Below are 20,258 nucleotides of genomic sequence, written 5' to 3'. Positions count from 1 at the left end.
GGGGCCGGGGGGGGGGGGGGGGTCAGCTGGACGCTGAGCTTCACCCCGGCCAGTTCTCTTCAGAGCAAGAGAACTCTCAGTGGGAAATAACATTAACCCAAAGTTAGGGGTGGATAGTAAGGAAGAACAAAAAGATGAGTAGAAGTGGTTTTGTTTTGGTTTTTTCTCTTAAAAAAAGGATTGCCAGGATTGCAGTTGGGCTCTCTCTCTCGAGTTGCTATGGCAATACCACATCTACCTAGTTCCATGCAGCATGAGAAATGAATTCTCTGGATTGCTGAAAAGCTCCATCTGCTGCCTGAGACTCTCCCAGGGCTGAGGAGGACTCTGGAGCCAACACCCAGAGACCCCCCTTCTTGCCCCCAGTTACGTTGTACACCAGTAGCTGTCGTGGCTGTGGCTGGACCCAGGTGGAGTCTGCAGCTCCCTGTGCCGCTCTTTAGGGTTTTGCTTCTTTTGTTCGTGACTGATCTGCACGAGGAGGCCACTGGCTCATAAACCAACACGTGCCGAGGCCTCGCTCCAGCCATGAGCCATTGATCTTGGCAGGAGCAGCTCCTACAGAGCCATTCCCAGCCCCTCCAGGTGACAGACACTGTCAATCACAAAACCAGTCCCATGTTCACAGACGGGCTGTGCCCGTTCCTACAGCCTGGCCACCTCAGGAACACGAGTGGTTGCCACACTGAGTTATTCAGGAACAGCAACGGGGCTTTCAGCTGTTGCTCTTTAACACTATGGCTAATTGAGATGGGCCCTCAGTTCAGCAGAGCAACAGGCAGAGCTGGCTGGGGACAGGGGACGGGGACAGCGCGGTTACAGCCCTGCCTGCATCCAGAGCCACTGGAATTCCCTGCATCCCTGGGGTCCGGCTGCCAGGGACAGGGCCGTGGGGCTGACTGTGGGGAGAGAAGGGGCTCCAGGGAATATGGCATGGGATTTCCAGCCTGAGCACGTGGAAGTGGGACATGCTGGTGGGGGCTGCTCCTCAGAGGGAGCCGAGGCGTTAAGCCCCTGGATGGAAAACTTACTCCTACTCTCTGAATTAAGTGTTAAAAATCTGCCTCAACGTTTACACGTAGACACCAGTGGGGAAACCCACAGAGCTGACCAGACAGCAGTTCACTGGGTATCCACGTGAAAAAGGAGACCTGCAGGCACTCAAATCATTAGAGATGTGAATTTGGAGGTTTTACTATAACATCTTTAAAACCTGGACATTCGCTTTTTATTGGAGGTGTTTAATCATTGCATTAGGTAATATATACATGATACACACGTACCTGGCACTAAGGCTCAGTGTATTGTAACAGGAACCCTGTTGGTCCCTGCTGGTAGAGACAAGACTGCCCCAAGTCAGAGGTGTTTCCTCAGATTTTGGCAGCTACAGGAACTCACCCTCCCTTAGTATTTTGGGAAGCGATTAATGAACGCACCCACACACACCCCCAGGAAGAGAACCCCAGACTCTCTTACTTTCATGTGAAGGCTGGGATGGGTGCTCTGTGCTGCTGCTCTCGGGGCTCAGGAAGGCTGGAAGGGGAGGCGTGTGCCTGGACCCTGAGGGTTCGCCCCCCTCGACAGGGGCTTTGGTGATGTTCCCACTGAAGCTGGTTCCTGCCGTGCCGTGCTCAGGAGGGCTCAGCTGGAGCTGCTGCTGGACACCTATGGTGGCTTCTAACTCAAAGAATGTCACAGAGGTGGGTGACTCATGTTGGACCTTTGCTTCACTGTTGGTGACAAGAGCAGATTTTAAATGTTCCTTTGGTGCTGCTGAGCCAGAGGACTTTCTTGCTCTGGAAGTTTCGGTGATGGGCCCGGCAGGATTTAGAGGACCCACCTGCAAGAAGCCGCTCTCCAGGCTCTCTTGGCTGCTGAGGGTGGATTTCAAAATGCAGGCAAGAGTAGGAGGGGGCTTCCCTGGGGGGGCAAAGCCAGATGTTTGGATGGCTGTCGGCTTGTTAAATGCCATCTTTTGACTGCAGTGCACGTGCAAATCGGCGTCAGCAGCTACACCTTTAACTGGTGTTTCTGACAGAACACTCCCATCTCCATGGTTGTCTTCATCTGAAATGCTCTGCTCTTCATCAGAGATGATCTGTGGATCTTCGCTGCTTTCCAGCTTCACCTTTGGTCTGTCAGGTTTGCTTTCACCACCAGACACTGAGAAATGCTGCTCTGCTGCAAAGCATGATCTCATGGATTTGCTGTCTTCTCCTTTTTCTCTGGGTGATGCCTCAGTAAGTGTTCTGTAGATCGTGTTGTCTTTCTGCTGAGGGACCCCTGGAGATCTCCAAGATGACCCTGTGGTAACAGCATCTGCTTTGGTCCTCTCAAAAGACGGGGTCATCCTGAACCTCTTTCCATCTGAACCAGTTTCTCTTGATGAGCCCTCAGAAGACATGAACCTCTTATTCTTTTCCAAACCTTTAATCTCTTCTCTGCTTCTGAAGTACAGCTTCCCACACTGCCAGTGATAGGCATGTCCAACCCCGCATATCCACAGGATGGAGTTGTCCTTGCTGGGGTGGCCCGTGTTCTGCAGGATTTCCAAGGCTGGGATGTGACTGCATATCGTCCCGTGGGTGTGTGCCCAGGTCACCAGGCTGGAAAGATCCGTGTGCAGGGAACCGGCCTCGCTGCAGCCTCTGCCACCGGCACCCTCGCTCTGTGAAAACGTATTGGGGACAACTTAAGTGGGAGACGGTGGCCATAATGGTCCTGGGGACTCTTTCTGGCCCCATCTCAATACAGCAATGGTTTTTAAAAAGAATCATTAGAGGAATCATCAATCTACAACTCATTCCTTCTTTAAAATAAATAAATAAATTTGTTCCCTTTGAAGACCTGGAGGGTAGTTTGGGCATGGTCCTGGAACGATGAATTTATGGTAGATATGATTTATGCATAGCCATGGGCTCTGAGTCCTGACCACTGGGCATGGTCCTGGAACGATGAATTTATGGCAGATATAATTTATGCATAGCCATGGGCTGAGTCCTGACCAAGTAGCTCAGCTTAAGGATTTGTCACACCTGGGCCGAGCCAGGGCAGCTGCTGGGATGCGAGCTCCAAATCCCTGGAGTGGCCCAGGCTGAGGGAACCACCCGAGCAGCAGCTGCAGCTCCTGAGGGAGGGCAGCCCTGCTGAGTGTGGGGCTCCCTTTGCAAAGCCGAGCCCCATGACCTCAGTGAGCCCACGTCTGTGGCCAATTCTGTGCTTGCTTATGGAAAACAACCCGGGAAAGTGACAGGAATCAGCTCCTCCATCTCCCACCTCCCCACGGCCACCAGGGCTCACCCTGCCTTCAGCTGCCAACGGAGCACCACTCGCACCAAAGGGGAATCGGGTACGTGAAGCTCTTTGTGGGATGCTTTTCAGAAACTAAAGAATGGACCTTGCATCCATATATCTAAAACTTGTTCTTAAAAAATCTACAATTTTAGTGCCATAATTGATTCTGTTAGAGACAATTGTCCATGGTATCGCTTATGCTACGAAAGACTACTCACCATGCTGCTGTTCTGTCACACTGAGCCTCCTCTCTGGTGGAGATCACTAAGCGACTCTGAATATTCTTTCTCTCTCAGAACCTAAAATAACCATCATAGGTGTCTGTGTCTATATGTTTGTGTGTATATATATATTTTTTAAAAAATCTGGCTAGCAGATGCATCTGACTTTTTCATTGCTCAGTCCAAGCTAAATGCTACTGCAGAACGTGTGCCCTCGTTAAGGTGAGGGCCCATTGAGCTGGAATGAACTATAAAGAGAAAGCTTGACTTGTGTAAGTGCTTGCAGGATTAGCCTCCGCAGTGTGCCAGCCAACGTTAAAATGAAATATAAATACTGCAAGTAGAATTTTAGAAACCAGACTCTGAGATGTTCCTTTCAGCAGTGGCACTCTGAACACAAGCCGTGGTCCACAATTTTTACTTCTCCAGAGTGAACTGCAGAGACAGAAGTACCAAAAATAGCGAAGCTAGTTCAGGTTCTGACGTCATCTGACGGTTTAAATAGTAAAAAGAAGAGGAAGTTTCCCAACTAAAGCATTCTTTGCATCCGTAACTTGTATTTACTAGAGACTAAATCTGAAATTCTCCCACCTGGTTTGAAAAGCTCTGTGGAGTAGTCTAGAAAGTCCCCATCATTCCTGTGTGCTGGGCGGGAGCCCATCGCTCCCAGACCCTGCCACCACACGTCCTGCGGGAGCAGGGCGCCGGGCGCTGCGGGGCTGACACTGCCCACACCCATCATTCCTGTGTGCTGGGCGGGAGCCCATCACTCACAGACCCTGCCACCACACATCCTGCGGGAGCAGGCGCTGCAGGTCTGACACTGCCCACACCTGCAGGTCACACCAGCAGCCTCTGCTCCAGGCACCTCGCTCTGGGATTTAATTAAAAGCTTTGCACTTAGTGGTGCTAAAAGATGCCAGGCTGAAAACACTGGGCGCAGGAATCTTGTCTAACCTGGTTCTTTGAGCAACCCTGGCCTCGGTGTGAGGCGGTTTCCTGGTGGGAGCAGGCCCCTGTTGGGGTTGGAGATGGGCTCACACCCACGGGCAGCCCAGGGCGCCCGAGCCCCTGTCCCTGCTGCTCCGCATCCTCCTGCTCCCTCAGCGTCCTGTCTGACAGACACGGGGCTGCTCTGGGACCCGTGAGCACAGTGTGTGTCTGCAGGGATTGATTTCATGGCCGTGCCAGTTAAACTGGGGGAAGCCACCACAGAAGCCCGCTGTGTGCCAGGAGACAGGGCAGAGGCTGTGCGGGGTGCCCTCCGTGCCCCAGCTCTGCCTGTGCTCACCGGGGCAGCGAGCTCTGCCGTGCCGCGCTCACGCTACTATCAATCCATGTGTTCCTGCTCAGGGCTTTCTAATGATAGTTCAGATAATTTTAGCCCAGAACGCTTTGCTGTGTGCATGTGCTCGCTCGTGAAACACGCAGAGCTTGGGTTTTCAAAGAATTTCCTAACTGAAATCTGCTGCTTGCTTTAAACAAAAACCAGACCCTGTTTTAGAGCAGCGAATGCATTTTGAGCTCTTGACCTCTGCTGATCCAGGCGGGGTGTAGGGTCTGCTGGCCCCGGGATCTCAGAGAGAACAGGGTTGGGAGTCACTCCATTTCAGCCGCTCCTCTCCCGAGGGGGCTCCTGAACCTGCCTCAGGCCCCCCAGAGACAGGGACTCGCGGCCCCATCTCGCGCCTCGGAAAGCTGGACATAAACTTATAGAACCGTTTTTTATCTTCAAGTTGAACCCGTGTAATTCCTCCCCAAATGGCTGAGCTGCTGCTCGGACAAACTAAAGGGAACTTTCACGCCAACGATTTGGCGCTCGGAGCCAATGTGGGAAAAGGTAACAGGAACGGAAGCCCTGCCTGGTCATAAGGTCATGAAATTACTGACTTGGCAGATGAACATCTTGATTTCTATCACGGGCGTCTTTAAATGGAATGCTTTTATCTTTCCTTATCTCCAAGCACATGTCTTCCTTTTCCTGATCTCTTTGAAAAAAAAAAAAAAGCCTTTTTTCTTTTGATATTTAGTTCCAAATAAAGGCTCTGGTAATCAATTAAGGATACTTCTTCAGCCCACTCTGCTCCCGTATGTACAGCCGTGGAGAACACCTCCCGAGGAGCTGTCAAGTGGAATGAGTCAGAATTTACAGTTACAACTGAGCGGAAAAAGATTAAATACGTATTTACCCACAAAGGCCGAACTTATACACTGCTCTTCTCTTCAATTAATAAAAATCCATCTTGATCACTGCCACAATTTTTACCTGCTTCCAACAAACCTGGGATCCCTAGGGGGGAGGGTTCTGGGGCTGGAGTTTGGGGGCTGAGTTTTGGGTTGAATCCTTGTGCCTGGGTGAGTGTCTGCGGGGCAGAGAGTGATGCAGCGTTTAATTATCTTTCCAGGAGAGGCTCCCATCTGATAATGGCCACTGCATGTGAAGGACCCACACCTTTGTGCAGAAAAACAGGACATTCCAAAGCTGTACGGTAAATGTTTTCCTTTTTTTTTTAACCCATAGGGAATTCAGTGCACTAATAGAACCTATAGTTGAGTGAATTCATGTTCTCTATAGGAAAAAAAAAAGGTTTTTTTAAAAAAACTACAAGGTTTTGCTTTCTCGCATGTCTGGTCTCCACAGTAAGCTTTCAGGACCTCAGTGCTGTACCTGCTTGTTTTACTTCTGTATTCAAAAAAACGTGGCCAAGTAATTTCAAAGAAGTCCACAGCATTTCAGTGGAGCTCTTCAAATTCTAGGCTGAGTAAAGGCACTGAAATGCTTGTTCTGCTCTAAGACTTCCCTGTGTCTAGTGTGAGCCCTTGGGGTGGAAAAAACAGACTCAGCACTTTCTGAAAATGGTTTTCTTGTAAGGTCTGTCAAACACGGGTACCTGGAATCACCCCAGAATGTAAACATCAGAATCCTACTCTCTTTACATTTCAGTGGACTCTGTGCAGGGTCAGGGCGTGCAGAAGGTGCCTGGAGACCTTCTATGACATACACAGGCTTGTACAAGCAGGATAACTAAATAAAGAACTAATTATATAGGCACTGAAAGCCCTTTAACCACTCTGTTCCTGTCCCTCCACCCTTTAATAGTCCCAGCTATGTTTCTCTTAAATCTTATAATGTCTATTTCACAGATTAGAGATCTGAGGCATGCACAGAGCAAGTAAATAGGAGAGCTTGGGCTTCTCGGCTCCAGATAAGACAGTGCAGGAAACTAGAACAATCCCAGTAGGAAAACAACAGGATACAGACCAGCAGTGCTTAGACTCGACTCCCCCCCTTCCCCGGCAGGGCCTGTGTGCCCCACTCACTGGAGAAACACTTACTGGGGGCGGAGGGGCCGGGACAGCCATAAAATACACACATAGAGAGGTGTGTTGCAGGGAGCCGCCAGGAGCGAGGGACAGTGCTGGGACGTGTGTCTGGGCAGGAGCAGGGTGAAGCTGGGCTCAAACACATCTGGTGGCAAGGCGGGAGCCGAGAGCAGAGCAGGAGTAGCTCACGGCTGCCAAAAATCGTTGAGCTTGTCCCACCACTTCTTAGCAAGGGCCTTTGGGGTGGATTAATCATTTCCCAGCACATCGTTTTTCCTGTTCTCTGGGTTGTTTGTTTCTCTCCTCCCCCTCCCCTGTACAAGAGCCCTCTCAGCACCTCTTCAGCTCCTTTCCTGCTTTCCCCACGTCCTTCCACCCACACCCCCTGCCCCCCTGCAGAAATACAAATCCCACGGTACATCCTGTGCTGGCCATGGGGTGACATCCCCATTGCTCTACCTCCAGAGGTGCTCTGAGAAAACACACACCCCCCGTGTATCTGAGGGAGGGCAGGGTCTCACCACACACACCAGCTCCCGGCCAGAGAAGAGACTGCTCTTAAATATTTGCCTGCAGCACCACATTCCTTAAACAAGGGCGGTTTTGTTCAAAGAATGGGACGCAATTTTTTTCATGAGCCCTAATCATCTCTCCTCTTGAGGGTCTGCACTGCAGAGCTGCTGTGCGTGTACCGTAACTGCCAGCTCTAAATCAAGTCTTCTCCAAAGAGCTAATAAAAGCCTCAGCCAGCTGGCAGAGGGCTGCCTGGTCCAACAAACAGCAATCAACCGCCGAAAACAGCTGGAGCAAAGGAAAAAATTAATTTAAAACCATGAACTTCTATAAATAGGTCCTAATATTTTATTTCCCCAGGAAGAAATGGGAAAGCTGAAATTAGTGAAGGGCAATTCTGTTACTTGGGCAGAAAATGCTACAACGTGGATAATAATAGTGTTATTTACGCTGTTACCACTGCCCTTTGTGAGCAGCTCCACGCTCGGGTCAGTGCCGCCGGGGAGAGCCGGCCATTATTTACCCCAACAATTCCATGGGCTGCTTTACTTTTCCTGGGATTTTGACTTTTCAGTCCTGTGCTACGGCTGAGTGTGTAATTGTATCAGAGAACCCGCTTGGGAACTCACTCTGTTCCCCAGCAGCCATTTGTATTAAAATGATCTTCTTTCACTTAATTAGTGGAAGAAGATGTCTGCTGGCAAGAAGGCACTTGGAGCGTTTGCTACTCTTTTAATTGCTCCTCTCCCTGGTTGTGGTATTTCTCACACGGCACAAGCCTCGCCGGTCAGGGGAAAGCATCATCTCCTACTGCAAAACCACTCATAATCCTGGCAGTTCCGCGGAGTTTGGCTGCGACGGGCTCAAAAACAAGCCGGGAAGGGAGCAGGAGGTGGATTCTTTTGTTCCCGTCCCCGGGAGCGGCCGCCGCCGCCGCTCGTTCCCGGCAGAGGGTGCTCGGTCCCCGCCGCGCCCGGCCCGGGCTGGCCCGAAGCGGCGATCGCTCGCCCCCCCGGGCCGCCTCCCTCGGCGGGGCCCTGCCCGACCCCTGCTGAATAAATAGCGCTATTAACGCCGGGGTCAAGGTCCCCTTACACTTAGACCCGGGGTGAAGGCACCGTCCCCCTGCACTTCCTTGTTCCTGCCAAAGGACCTTTGCCCCCGCAGCGCCAGGGACAGGGAACAGCCAGGGTTTAATGGGAAGCTCTCACCGCAGATTGACTGACCTCCCAACGCACCCACTTTATAGGAAACGTGCTATCTTACTGCTAAAAACACAGTGTGAAAATGCTGACCGGCAGCACTGCCACAGCCAAGTACAGAGACTTCCCCGTGTGCCGTCCTTGGAGAAGGGTCTCTCTGGATCTGCTGCTTTCGATTTCTGGGCTGCTGATGGAATTGTTTTTATATCTAACAGCAAAACTTAACATCCCCTTTGGGAGCTTGTTGAGGGGAAGCTGCAAATCTTATTTGTTGAATTCCATTGTCTAAGTGTTTACTGCAGTTCTATATATCTCTGAGCAGCCAAATCACAGTGTGGCACAGACCATGTTTTTCTTTCTACCACCTGCTAAACTGCAGCAAAGCTGCTGGTGCTGTGAGCTGGGGGACACATCACCCAACATCCCACCCACTGGTGAGTCGGGGCCCAGTGTCCCCTCCTCTCCCTTTGACCTGAGCCCAAATGCTCCTTCCTCCTGCTCGGCACCACGCGTGGCCTGCCCGCAAACCAGAGGGAACCTCTCACTCCCTAAAACATGCTCGGGATGAAGCGTGGTGGAGATTTGTTACTGAATAGTATTTGTGGCGAATCTGTGACTTGTAATTAGATGTAATTGTTCACCATGAGACACAGTAACCTACTTTTCTACAATACAGAACAATTTCAACAACGGACACCTCAGCCCATTCCCCAGGCTGGAGGATTTCACCTTCTCAGCAGCGCTTTAAAGCGGGGGTGACTTGGGCTGGGGGTGCAGAAGCACCAGGCAAAGGGCTAGGGCTCGTTTTTATATCTCGAGTGTTTGTGGAAGTTTCTTGAGGATGGGACAGTAAATGGCTCCTGGAGGTAGAAGAAATAACTTTGTTGATAAACAAGGACCTTTCAGAGCAGGGGAAGTTCTCTGTGATTACTTTTTCCAGTCTCTGCTGGCGTCTCAGGGGGATGCCGATGCCCACAGGGGGCACGGGGAGAGGACAGGGAAACCCAGGGTGAGGGGCCCATGTAAAGGAAAGGTGCTTGTCCTTCACAGAACACATCTTACCAAGCTTTTTGGCTGCAGGCAAATTCATTAGTTCACGATACCCAGCCATGCTGGTAGGAAATGTGGGAGCCCTGAAAGCTTCCCTCCTTTGGAGCCTTTGCTTATATTTAATTTTCTATGATTGTCCTTGTTTTGAAGCACTGCTCTCTCCCTTACCTCCTCCAAGGTCAGGCCCGACACTTCGGGAAGGCCCTGTGGAGCAGACAGGTTTGTGGAAGGACGGGAATCTCACCAGCACCTAGAGGACAGGGAGGCCTGGGAGAGAGGAGAGAGAAGGTACGAGTTAGAAAAGTGACCATAAAGCAACTTGAAGATCCCTTGCGTGGGCTGGAAGCAACAAGCAAAAGGCTCTGCCCTGAGCAGAGCCCGCACCAGTTTCTCCAGTTTCTGAATGACTCTCTTGGGGCAAGAACTGGGGTTGGCAGCATTTGGACACGCACCAGTGAGAGGCACTAGCTCCTAGTTTCTGCCTCCCACTTCTTGAGCGCTGCATTCAGCAGGAGCTGAGCACCTCGCAGATGAAAAATACCACAGATGGATGGCATCTTGCCTCTTGGAGAGGCAGCAAAGCCCAGCGTTGGCACACCTAGCTGCTAATTTGGAAAAGAAAAATAGACTCTGGCGTAGCATCTGTGAGAGGTTGCCAGCCCTTGTCCTGCAGCAGTGATTACACACTTCCCAGCCCTCACCATAAGCAAGAAAATGTAGCTGAAGGTGCCCCTCTGAATTCAACTTAGCTCGGCAGGAAAAGTGGTGTAGTTCATGAAGATCATCCTGTTGGCTCTGGGTGCCTGCAGCACATGGACAGCAGGGAATCTCCAACATTTGAGATGTGCCACTGGTTCCCTCCTGTCTAACCAGCCCAGTCACTAGGAGTCTCTTTTGTGAATGTCGATGCTGTGTTTGTAGACAGAAGCCATGTGAATTAAATGGTGTTTAGGAGATGCCCAGGGTAGCAGACCAGGTAGCTGTGCACAGGATTCACAGTTCTGTGAATGAGGTGCTGTTTATGCCAATGTTTTGGGGCTCCAGGGAGACCCGCGGCTGATGCAGAGCTCGGTGTGCTCTGTCATCACCCTCTGCATCCACTGCCCTCCTATCTGAGCATCTCACCAAATTAAATATTAAACCGTCTAAAGGATATTGTATTTCTTTTGTTCCTTTGGCAACTGAGATCTCGAGTGCTCTCAATTCTCCCTGACTTCACATTTTGCAGGTTCATGTCTTAATGTTCTTTTAATGCTTAATTTAATACTCTGGAGTTCCTACTACACACTCCTGTCTGTTACACAGAACATGTGGTGTACAGTCTCCCAGACAAGGAGATGGCTATTTAATGAGCAGCATCTCCCACCCAGAGCCCAGCCTGAGGGGCTGAGAAGTGCTGTGGGGAGAGGTGAACAGCCTGGAGAATAGGGACCCATGTCTGTTCTGAGCACCAAGGGCCACAGCAAGCCCTGTCGCTGTCAAGACTGAAATCAGAATGTTAGATTTCTTAACGCTTTCACCATCTGAAAGATAAGCAAGTCTTCATACGACAAAAGCAAAAGCCCCTTGGCTTGGGGAGCGAGGCGTCCCCACGCTGTTCCATTGCACAGCATCCTCCAGGAGCATATGGGCCAGCGGAGAGACGACGGCCGCTGCGTAATTATGGCACTGACAAACCAATTGAACCTCAGCAGCTGCCGCTGGGGAGATTTCATTCATTCCCAGTATTGCCTTTTAAACTTAAGTGGCACTGGAACAAACACATCTTTGATCCAAGTAGGAAATCATTTGGAGCTTTGTGTTTAATAGAGCTGAAGCCCTGGGAAAATGATGTCTTTATGAGCCGTACGACAATGCGGGGCTCATGGCAGGGACACAGAGACCGCTCTCCCCGGCCTCTCGCCTCCTCGGACGGAGCTGGACACATTTGCTCTTCAGTCAATGTGGAAACAAGGACTTTAATTCCGCTGCACTGCTGAAGTGCCTCTAAACTGCATGCGTGACACCAAAAAGAGGAACTTGGGAAGGGGGAGCACAATTTGGCCACGTCTGAAATAGAGCTGGGCTGTCTCTGCCCTTCTGTCCTTGTGCTACTTCATGGCATTTTGGGGTCACTTGTTTCTCCCTTCTCTCCAGGGGCATCACTGCACTAATCAGTGTCACACTCTGAAATACAGGGGATGTACACAGCCAGGATAGTGCTATACACACGTGTGTACTTCTGTGTGCCCGTGTGTGCACACACCTTCGGGTAACAGCACACGTCTGCAAATGCTGCTGAAATTTCTACCAGTACACTTGCTGATGTAATTTAATGAAAAGTACTCAGAAGCCATGTGAAGACTCCAGTATGCCTACGTTTTGGTGTGCTCCAGGTGTCAATATTATCACCTGTGAGATTAGAACAACTCCTGCTCCGACCGGGAGCCAGCGAGGAGGAGGCAGTGGGACGTTCCCAGCTGCCTGGCCACTGGGAGGTTTTTCTCTCCCGCTATATATTAGTTGTGATGCTACTGTAGGAGCTAATCAGCACAAGGTCTAATTATAATTATATTCCTCTTCCTGGATACAGCAATACCTATTTAGACCCGAGTCTGTACCTGGGCATATTATGGGGATAGTCTTAAAGGGTATCAGCCCTTCCTTGTGCATCACAGTAAAGAAGAGAAAGACTAACACTTTATACTGCAAATATATCTTTGCAGAGTTTGCAACAGTAATTACTAAGAACACAGTAAGATCCATAAAATATTCAGTAACGGTTCATGGAAAGCAGTCACTAAAAATTCCTAACTGATTCTCTTGCAGTAGTTCACTGACTCTGGATGGGCAGTATAGTCACAGAGGCTGGCTGTGTTTTCTCCCTAAAAAGACAGCATTGGGAATATATTCTATAATACCATCTTGCTGTTATTTTTTGTAAATGTATTCCCCTGGATCCTTCAGAAACTACTTAAATACTTTGTTTCTTAGAAAGTTGCTTTAGAAATACAAGTAAGAGAGCTCCCCACAAAACTATTTTATCTTATTTGCCAGTGGAGGTAATTGTAAACATTATCAATCTAAATATTACTATTAGCTACAAACAGGTCTATCAGCTGAGCGATGGAGGCTGGCTCGTACTCAGCAGAACCTGACCTGCTCACAGGAGAAGGGAGAGCAGCTGCAGGCACCCCCACCTATTGGAGGATTTCTGGATGCTCTGCCTGTGTGTATCCAGGGCCCCTTTTTTCATCGAAAGGAGCTGTGCTCAGACTATGAAATTCCCGGCTGGAGCCATCTGGCACCTGTGTGATACCCCTTGGAGGGGAGACAGCCCCAGGAGAGGCCCAGGTGAGGAGGCAGCGTTTTGGGTGAACACCACCCGGCCCGGCAGGTGAGGGACGGGGCCTCAGCAATAATGCATGTGCTCGGGGTCCCCATCTCGCTTACCAGGGAGCGCTCTCAGCCACAGCTGCGCTGCTGGAAGAACCTGACCCACACACAGCGTGGTCATGGGCCGGGGAAAACCAGGTTTCTGGTGTGCTCTGGAGAGAAAGGGGCACGAGGGCTTTGTCTGTGAGAGCTCGGCAGAGCCCTGGAGACCTCTGCACAAACCTGCCCGAGGAGCCAGCACAGCCCCGTGAGGGGTTTATCGGGAAACTGGCACCATCATTAGAGGGTTAGAAAATAAAATCATTGTAAGGAAATGAAAGAGCATTCCAGCCCATTTCTGAGCAGATTTGTAGCACGGGAAAGCGACTGGACGGTACTAATCTTTCACTGCAAAAAATGCCCTTGAGTAAAGAAAAAAAAAAAAGAAATGCAGATCTGCAGCTACAGACAGAACAGAACTGATGTTTCTTTCCCTGCCCCAGGATAGCAGGGGGAGATGTGCTTGTAGGGACGGTTGTTTGTATAAATAAATGTTCATTCTTGGCAGTGGAATGCAAACTATGCTGAAGGGCTGGAAACAGACCACTCTGCAAAGCTGAGGCCAGAGTAAGGGAAAGATGAAGCGAAGCTGTGGGGAGGAAATTCACATTCATTTTTAGCAACTTGGAGAGTTTCTCAAGCATGTTTGACATTTTTAATTATGCTGATGTACAGCCTATTCCAAGGACAAAAGAAGTCAGGATTACAGGATAAACAATTAGGAAATTCCATACCAGGCAGCCAGGGGTAGTGCTGCTGAAGCGGAGACTCATCTTTCATACTTCCCAGACAGATGGAATTTGAATGTCTTGCAAAACCCTCACCTCGGTCAGGAGACCCAGGTCGTGCTCTTACAAACTTGGACCAAAGGGGTATTTTTTGATAACCCAAACCAGACAGGAAAGAGATTGGCCTGAGCTGCTGCTATTTGTCCAGGCTTTCCTGCAAGGTTTCCTGAGAGGGCAGGAAAGAATCTTGCCATGTTTATATCAATTGTCTCAGAATCTGTAACTTTACAATGGAAAACAGAACTGAAATTTCTGGTGGAGAGTGAGATCGGCTCCACGGTACCAAATGGCGGAGTCACGGCCTGTTGGGCTGTTTTCTGTGCTCAGAACATCCCGCGTCGTGACTGCAGCACCTCCCTTTGTGTGTGCTGGTGGAACAGAGCTCAACATGCTCCTTCACCCACCGTCCTTTCCCAAGAATTGGCACCAAAATGTACCTGCATTTTAGTTTGTGTGCCAAGGGTGACAAATACAGCGTGGGAATGGCGAGAGTTCCCCGTTGCTGCTGAGCAAAACTGAGAGCAGTGCCAGGGGGGCTCTAAGGCAGCCCCTGCTCCATGTGCCCAGGGGGGCTGCTGCTGGCCCTCCCGGGGCCGGGACCAGGAACAGGGACCTGTGCCCTCCTGGAGATGATGGAAACTCGCTGAGGAGGTATCCAGCTTTCAGGCATGAATAAATCATTGTGGGTATGAATTATTCAGTGATCATCCCTACAACATGTGCTACATTCAAACTCGAGAGGCAGCATCCCCATTGTGTAGGTTTTCCTCCCCAACGCTGCAGACGTATGACAGGCTAATGAATCTAAATATTCAAATGAATTGATGGGAAACAAGATTAAAGGAATAATTTAAAAAACGGCAGTAAAAAGCTGCTAAAAGCTGCTTGGGAGAGTGGTGATACCTCAGGCTGGCAGTGCAATGGCCAGATGATCTTTGAAGTCGTGGTGTTGCTGAAGCCAACTGTCCACAGCAGTTAGAACCCTGATGTGAGGTCTGAATAAATAGCGGCCGAGGAAACTGGGAACACGGGCTGGAGGAAAGAGCTGGAATTTCACACACAGAATCAATCCAGAAACTGACCCAGTCTTCTAGTAACCTGTCTCTAATACAAAACCCCAATGCCAAGATGCAATCTCAGTAGCACTTATTAGGATAATTCAGAATTTCTGGGCTTAGATATATGTTGTAAGATCAGTATCTTTGCCCTATGGTGCTTAGTTAACATGGCATTTATTATGAGCTGAAATGGGTCGAATTAAGAGAAGAATTGGGTTGCAGTGCCTGGGAGGACGGCACTGTTAAATCTGTATCACTGGAATTATTTTAATTCCACAGCCCCAAATCACAGAGCCTATGGCCCAGGGAAGCAGGGACAAGCCACAATCCCAACACAGGCTGACAGTTCATTGTCGCAGAGGGCTGCAGCGAAGAGTTGCAGCTCTGCTGTGAGTTGCAGGGGGTATAATCAAACCACAGACTAATCCACAGTGCTCCAACGAAGACTGGAAGGGAAGAAAAAAAGTTCTGTCTTCAATAGCCAGGAAATGGCTGGTTCATCCTTCACAGGAAATGAGTCACCCAAAAGCATCTGCGAGGAGCAGAGCGACAGGGAAGTTCTGAAATAACATGGACTGATAACAGAGTAATGCACACAGATAGGTCTTGTCACAGACCAGAAAGAAGGAAAGAAACATAAAATATCAGATGTTGTGATTATAGTTAAAATTTTAAGATGATATAACTACTTGCAGCACAAAAAATACCTGTAGATAGAGTCTGGCAGCCCTGTTAAAGGGTGAAATCAGAGTGTGCAATGACAACGCTAAAAGTTCCAAGTGCTTTTCAACTTTGTCCCTGGAAGGGAGGGCTTGCACTGCCAGGGTGGCACAGCCTCATAAAAACGCAGCTCTGAGAGCTGGAAGCATTTGCTTCTCTTTAATATCCATTACTGACTGGTACGCTTTTTGATAATACTTTATGCTGCCAAAGTATTATGGACGAAGGGAAAGAAATACTGCCCTTGCTAATTATGTATACTGTTAACGATGTACCCTGCTAACAATGTATACTGCTCATAAAACCACAAACCTGCAGTTAAGAACTGAACTTTTCCCAAGTGTTGGAACTAGCACAGCCAGTTTTCCAGCAACCCTCCCCTCCCCGTACCCACACTTTTTCCCCCAGTAACACCAGCTTCTGCCTGTCCGGCTTCTGACTCCCACCCATGGTGCTGCTGGTCCCTCTCCTGTCCCTCCCCTGGGGGGCCGAGAGAAGAGACCCCCAGCTCGGGGTGGTTCTGAGCCCCCTCTGAAGTGTTTCTGTCCCAGTGACAGACCCGCAGTGAGTTTGCTCCTTCTCTCTGCTCCGGACTAACCGTTTCCAGAGCCGTGATGTGGCACCGTGAATGATGCACTAAAGAATGTTCTGGCATCTGAAGATGTTGCTAAAGCTGCAAACACTCTTTTAAACAAATCAGCCGTGTTAATTGAAAGGGCTTTAAAATAAAAAAGAAAAAAAACCAACGAAAAGCAGCAAAAGTATTTGAAACACCCCCTTGCCCCCCCAGTTTCTCTGGGACTGTACTGGCAGCAAAGTTAGAGCCCAGAGAGTTTCCTGGTTGAGGACCTGGCAGGGTCCTGTGAATACCGGGGGAGGAGGGGAACAGGCAGGAAAACAACTGTCATTAAACCCAGTACCTGGGATATAGCATTACACGCAGGAGCTCGGGTTCCTGAACAGAGACCACGTTTTAGGAGGTTTCTTGTTCTCGAGTCACCGACAGAAACGTTGGGTGGAAGAGGAAGGAGAAAGGGGAAAAGAAACTTTGCTAGTTTGCAAAGAACACAGTTATGTAGTGCGGGCTTCAGAGCTATTTTAAAAATACAAAGGGAAAAAGGCAGGAAAGGGGTTTTTTTTTTGTTTCAGAGGGTTTTTCTTCCCTGCATGGTAAATTAAATTCAAAGAGATAACACAGGCAGGAAGGGCTTAAAAAGAGAAAAACCTGGGTGTGTCGCGCCAAGGCCTTTCTGGGGAGTGAGTAACCGGAGCCAGGAGGGTGGGACCCGCTGCATTGGACAAAAGAAGCTGATTCATATTTTTTCCCTTCTCCCTCCTTTTTTTTTTTTTTTTTTTCACATGAGCCATTTTCATGTGGGTTTCTTTTTCAAAACAAACAGAAAGATATACAGAGGCAGGTCTTTCTCCCAGCTGTTTGTTCTCAGTTTGGAGTTATTTTATTGTTTCATGTTTTAGTTGGGTTTTTTTCATGAAGTATTTTGTTCTTAAATGCATTTTCCCATTTGGCCCAGAGAAAGACTGTGCAATGCCCAATACTGTCATTAGTCAGCTTGCTACCACAGTATCTGAAAAGATGTTGCCTAGAAAATTCTGTTAATATTACAGGAAAACCTCTGATAAAATGTAGCATGATCAGCATTTCTGCTAGAATTGTGGAAAATCTGAGTGAGCCTGCATGAAACTTAGAAGTCTTTTAAGCTCAACCACGATTGCACAGGAGAACTCTTTGGAAAGTAGTAATTCTTTGATGGCATCCACCTGTGTTTGCTTTTCCAAAGGTATCTCAAAAGCAGCTGGGATATCTGCACATGCAATAAACGAGATCACTTATCTACCAGTGATAATTTTTTTCGAAGCCTTTGCGTCATGTTCAGGGTACCTTTCTTCAGGGTGTGCTTCTTTACAAGTGGACTGAAATATCCCATATTAAAAAAAAAAAAAAAAGAAAAAAGGAATGACTGTCTCCATACCATCCTCTGCTCTGGAGGAGTTTCTTACTTGCAGTCTATAAAGCAGATTATTCTGAAGGTAAAATGAAGTGACACACCTTCATGGGAAATATCACTTAAAATAGGCGTAGCTCAAGAAAGTGCATTGTGGCTTGTGAGACGGGAGTTAAATTCCTGCTCTGCTTTGATCAAATCACTTTATCTCCCTGGCTCTCAGCTCAGCAACTCTGAAGTGGATCGCATAATCCCATCATTTTCCCATTCTTTGCCTCATCTAAGTTGTAAATCTCTTATCTGTGGCAAAAGCCAAGCCTTTCATATGCAGCATCTAGGAAAATAACTTGGGTTTCAGATGGGGCCTTTAGTCGCCTGCAGCAATAGGCAAGAACATGCTTTTCCTCCATTTTCCAGTCACTGCTGGAACAAGGCTGGGGAGCCCAGGAACCAAAGTCAGGGAAATCGGAGCAACCAGCTCCTGGTAAGACCCAATCCCAATGGAAGCTCCTGCATTTCACAAATGGGGACAAGAGCGAGGCAGTGAGCTGATGCCTGGTCCTGACCACCAAAATATCCCAGCGTTGCCCCACTCTGAGAAAATACAGCATCTGGCCGTAGGAACCAACACAGTAACGTGTGTTTGGGAGAAAATAATAGATGCTTTCACTGTTGTTTTTTTTTTCTTTCTTTCCGTATTCATGTCTAGTGTACTCTTCAGAAAGAAATGAGAATACAGAATACATGTCTGTACCTGCCAAAGTTACCTGACATTAAGCAGAAACACTGCCCAAGGATAAGACTCTGAATTTCATTTGCACTACCTTTTAAAACTCTTTTTGTGAACCTTCACATCTGTCCCCCTGGCAGGGCTGTGTTACCACTCAGGTGCTTCCATCAGTGGCACCGATCTCTGTCAGCGTTTTTCCACTGACAATAGAGGCAGATTGGCAGAATTGTATCAGTGTTTCCACAAAAATGTCAGAAGTGGGTGTGCTGGTGTGGTACGAAGGATCCTTTCTGCAGTAAGACCTGCATTACGTTGCCTAGAAACTCCGAAAACAGGGTTGCAGCTAATGAAGCCAAGATCAATGTGGACTGGACATTTGATATTTGATTCAATGCTACACAAGGGACTTGTAGTGAGGTCTGGGACAATTAATTCTTGTGCTGCAGTCAACAGATAGGGCTATGACAAGTGAGGCAAGGAAAATGAGTAATTGCCAGTAGAATTCCCAGTGAGCAAATATTGCCTATATTTAAACAGAGACACACAGCGTTTTGTTCTGGAGGCACAGTGCTTTGCAGAACAACGTTAGCGGCGAGGGAGCAGCCGTGTCCCGGGGGACAGGGGGGACGATCCCCGGGTCCCCCTCAGGAAGAGCCGGCTCCGTCCGCAGCGGGACCCAGCGCAACATAAACCTCTCCTTAGCTTTTTGGGGCCTTCATCTTGTGGCACACAAACAAGCCCGACAATCCTTTTGAAGGGAGCCGCAGAAGGTATTTAACACAAGTAAGTCTGTTATCATAGGCCCAAATTTACTACAGATGGCCCAGCACCTGAAAAGGAAATCTTTTAGAGGTTTGACAGCCCCAAAGATAGGAAATCCGTGGATTTTACCCGAATCTCTGCAGAAGTAAGACCTACAGGCAATGACACACATTAAGAGAGAAACAAGCTTATCTAATTAACCACTGAGGTCACCTGACTGGAAAAAGAGCTGTTTTGGTCAGCAAATGGTGTCAAGACTGAACTTAGGAAAAATATTATCCTGATGCCTGGGCAGAGCAGGTAGGCGTTGTGTCTTACCTCACAAGTTCTCTCTCTCTCTCTCTCTCTCACTCACTGGGTAATCTTTATCCTTAAGACATTAACTGCAATTAAACAAACTTTATCCTGTACCTTAAATGAAACTTGAAGTGCTGTCTAGCGCCATTAAAAGCCTCCAGACTACCCGTGACAAATAATTAAGGTAACTTCGGCGAGGCGCCCGCTCTCCCTCACCCGAGATGGTACCGGGAGGGGCGCGCTGCTTCCCTGCCCGTAGCCAACATGGCGGCGGCGGCGGGGCCGCTCCCGCAGCCCCCGGCGGGTGACAACGCAACGTGCACGTTGGCGGCCCTGCCCGTACTCAAGATGGCGCCCCGCGCGGTTCTCCCATGCCCTGCCCCCAATCAAGATGGCGGACCCGTGTGGCATCTCGGCATCCTTCCCGCTCTCAAGATGGCTCCTCCCAGCCGTCTCCCTTCGCCTACCGAATCGCGCCGCGCACCGCCGCTTCGCACCGCCCCTCCCGCCGCCCGCAGCCAATGGGCTTCGCGAGGTGCGCCAGGGCGCCAACCCCCGGAGGCGGGCGGCCCCCGCCCCTGCTATCAAGATGACATCTCCGATAGCCAATGGGGCGTTGGCGCGGGTGAGGCGGGCCGGGCGGCGCCGCCATTTTGTGAGTCTATAACACGGAGCGGTTGGGCTCGTTCCTGCTATTCCGGCGCCTCCACTCCGTTCCCGACGGGTCTCCTCCGCGTGCAATGGACGGGTGAGTCCCCGCTGGCCCGGGCCTCGGCACGGCCGGCACCGCGCCGGGAGCCGGGGCGCAGCGCTGCCGGCCCCTTCCCGGGGTGCGGTGGAGGGGGAGAAGGCGGCGGAGGTGCGGGACCCGCGCCGGGGGCCGGGGCGTTACCTGAGGGGGGCCGCCGCGGGCGCGGCCGG

The 20,258-nt window shown here is 49.7% G+C and overlaps 2 protein-coding genes across 4 annotated transcripts in view; one reads left to right on the top strand and one right to left on the bottom strand.

Moving 5' to 3' along the window:
• The window catches only part of LOC106897763 (uncharacterized protein KIAA1958-like), a 20,771-nt gene extending 1,202 nt beyond the window's left edge, over positions 1–19,569 (bottom strand). The window contains exons 1-4 of one of the 2 annotated variants that reach the window (XM_014958592.1): positions 19,452–19,569; positions 9,773–9,871; positions 3,513–3,593; positions 1,477–2,668 (exon numbers count right to left, since the gene is read on the bottom strand). In XM_014958592.1, coding sequence (XP_014814078.1) covers positions 1,477–2,668; positions 3,513–3,515 — 1,195 coding nt within the window. In that variant the 5' untranslated portion in view covers positions 3,516–3,593; positions 9,773–9,871; positions 19,452–19,569. Of the gene's footprint in view, positions 1–1,476; positions 2,669–3,512; positions 3,594–5,405; positions 5,498–9,772; positions 9,872–19,451 lie in introns of those variants that run through there. The other variant, XM_014958593.1, reaches the window with a different exon arrangement.
• A 351-nt stretch (positions 19,570–19,920) lies between these two features.
• Positions 19,921–20,258, top strand: part of PTBP1 (polypyrimidine tract binding protein 1) — a 30,150-nt gene continuing 29,812 nt past the window's right edge. The window contains exon 1 of one of the 2 annotated variants that reach the window (XM_014958612.1): positions 19,921–20,085. In XM_014958612.1, coding sequence (XP_014814098.1) covers positions 20,078–20,085 — 8 coding nt within the window. In that variant the 5' untranslated portion in view covers positions 19,921–20,077. The remainder of the gene's footprint in view (positions 20,086–20,258) is intronic. The other variant, XM_014958613.1, reaches the window with a different exon arrangement.

Source organism: Calidris pugnax, unplaced genomic scaffold (genome assembly GCF_001431845.1).
Source record: "Calidris pugnax isolate Ruff unplaced genomic scaffold, ASM143184v1 scaffold425, whole genome shotgun sequence".
Lineage (NCBI taxonomy): Eukaryota > Metazoa > Chordata > Aves > Charadriiformes > Scolopacidae > Calidris > Calidris pugnax.
Note: the sequence above shows the minus strand (reverse complement) of the source record. Positions and strands in the feature narration are given on the sequence as shown.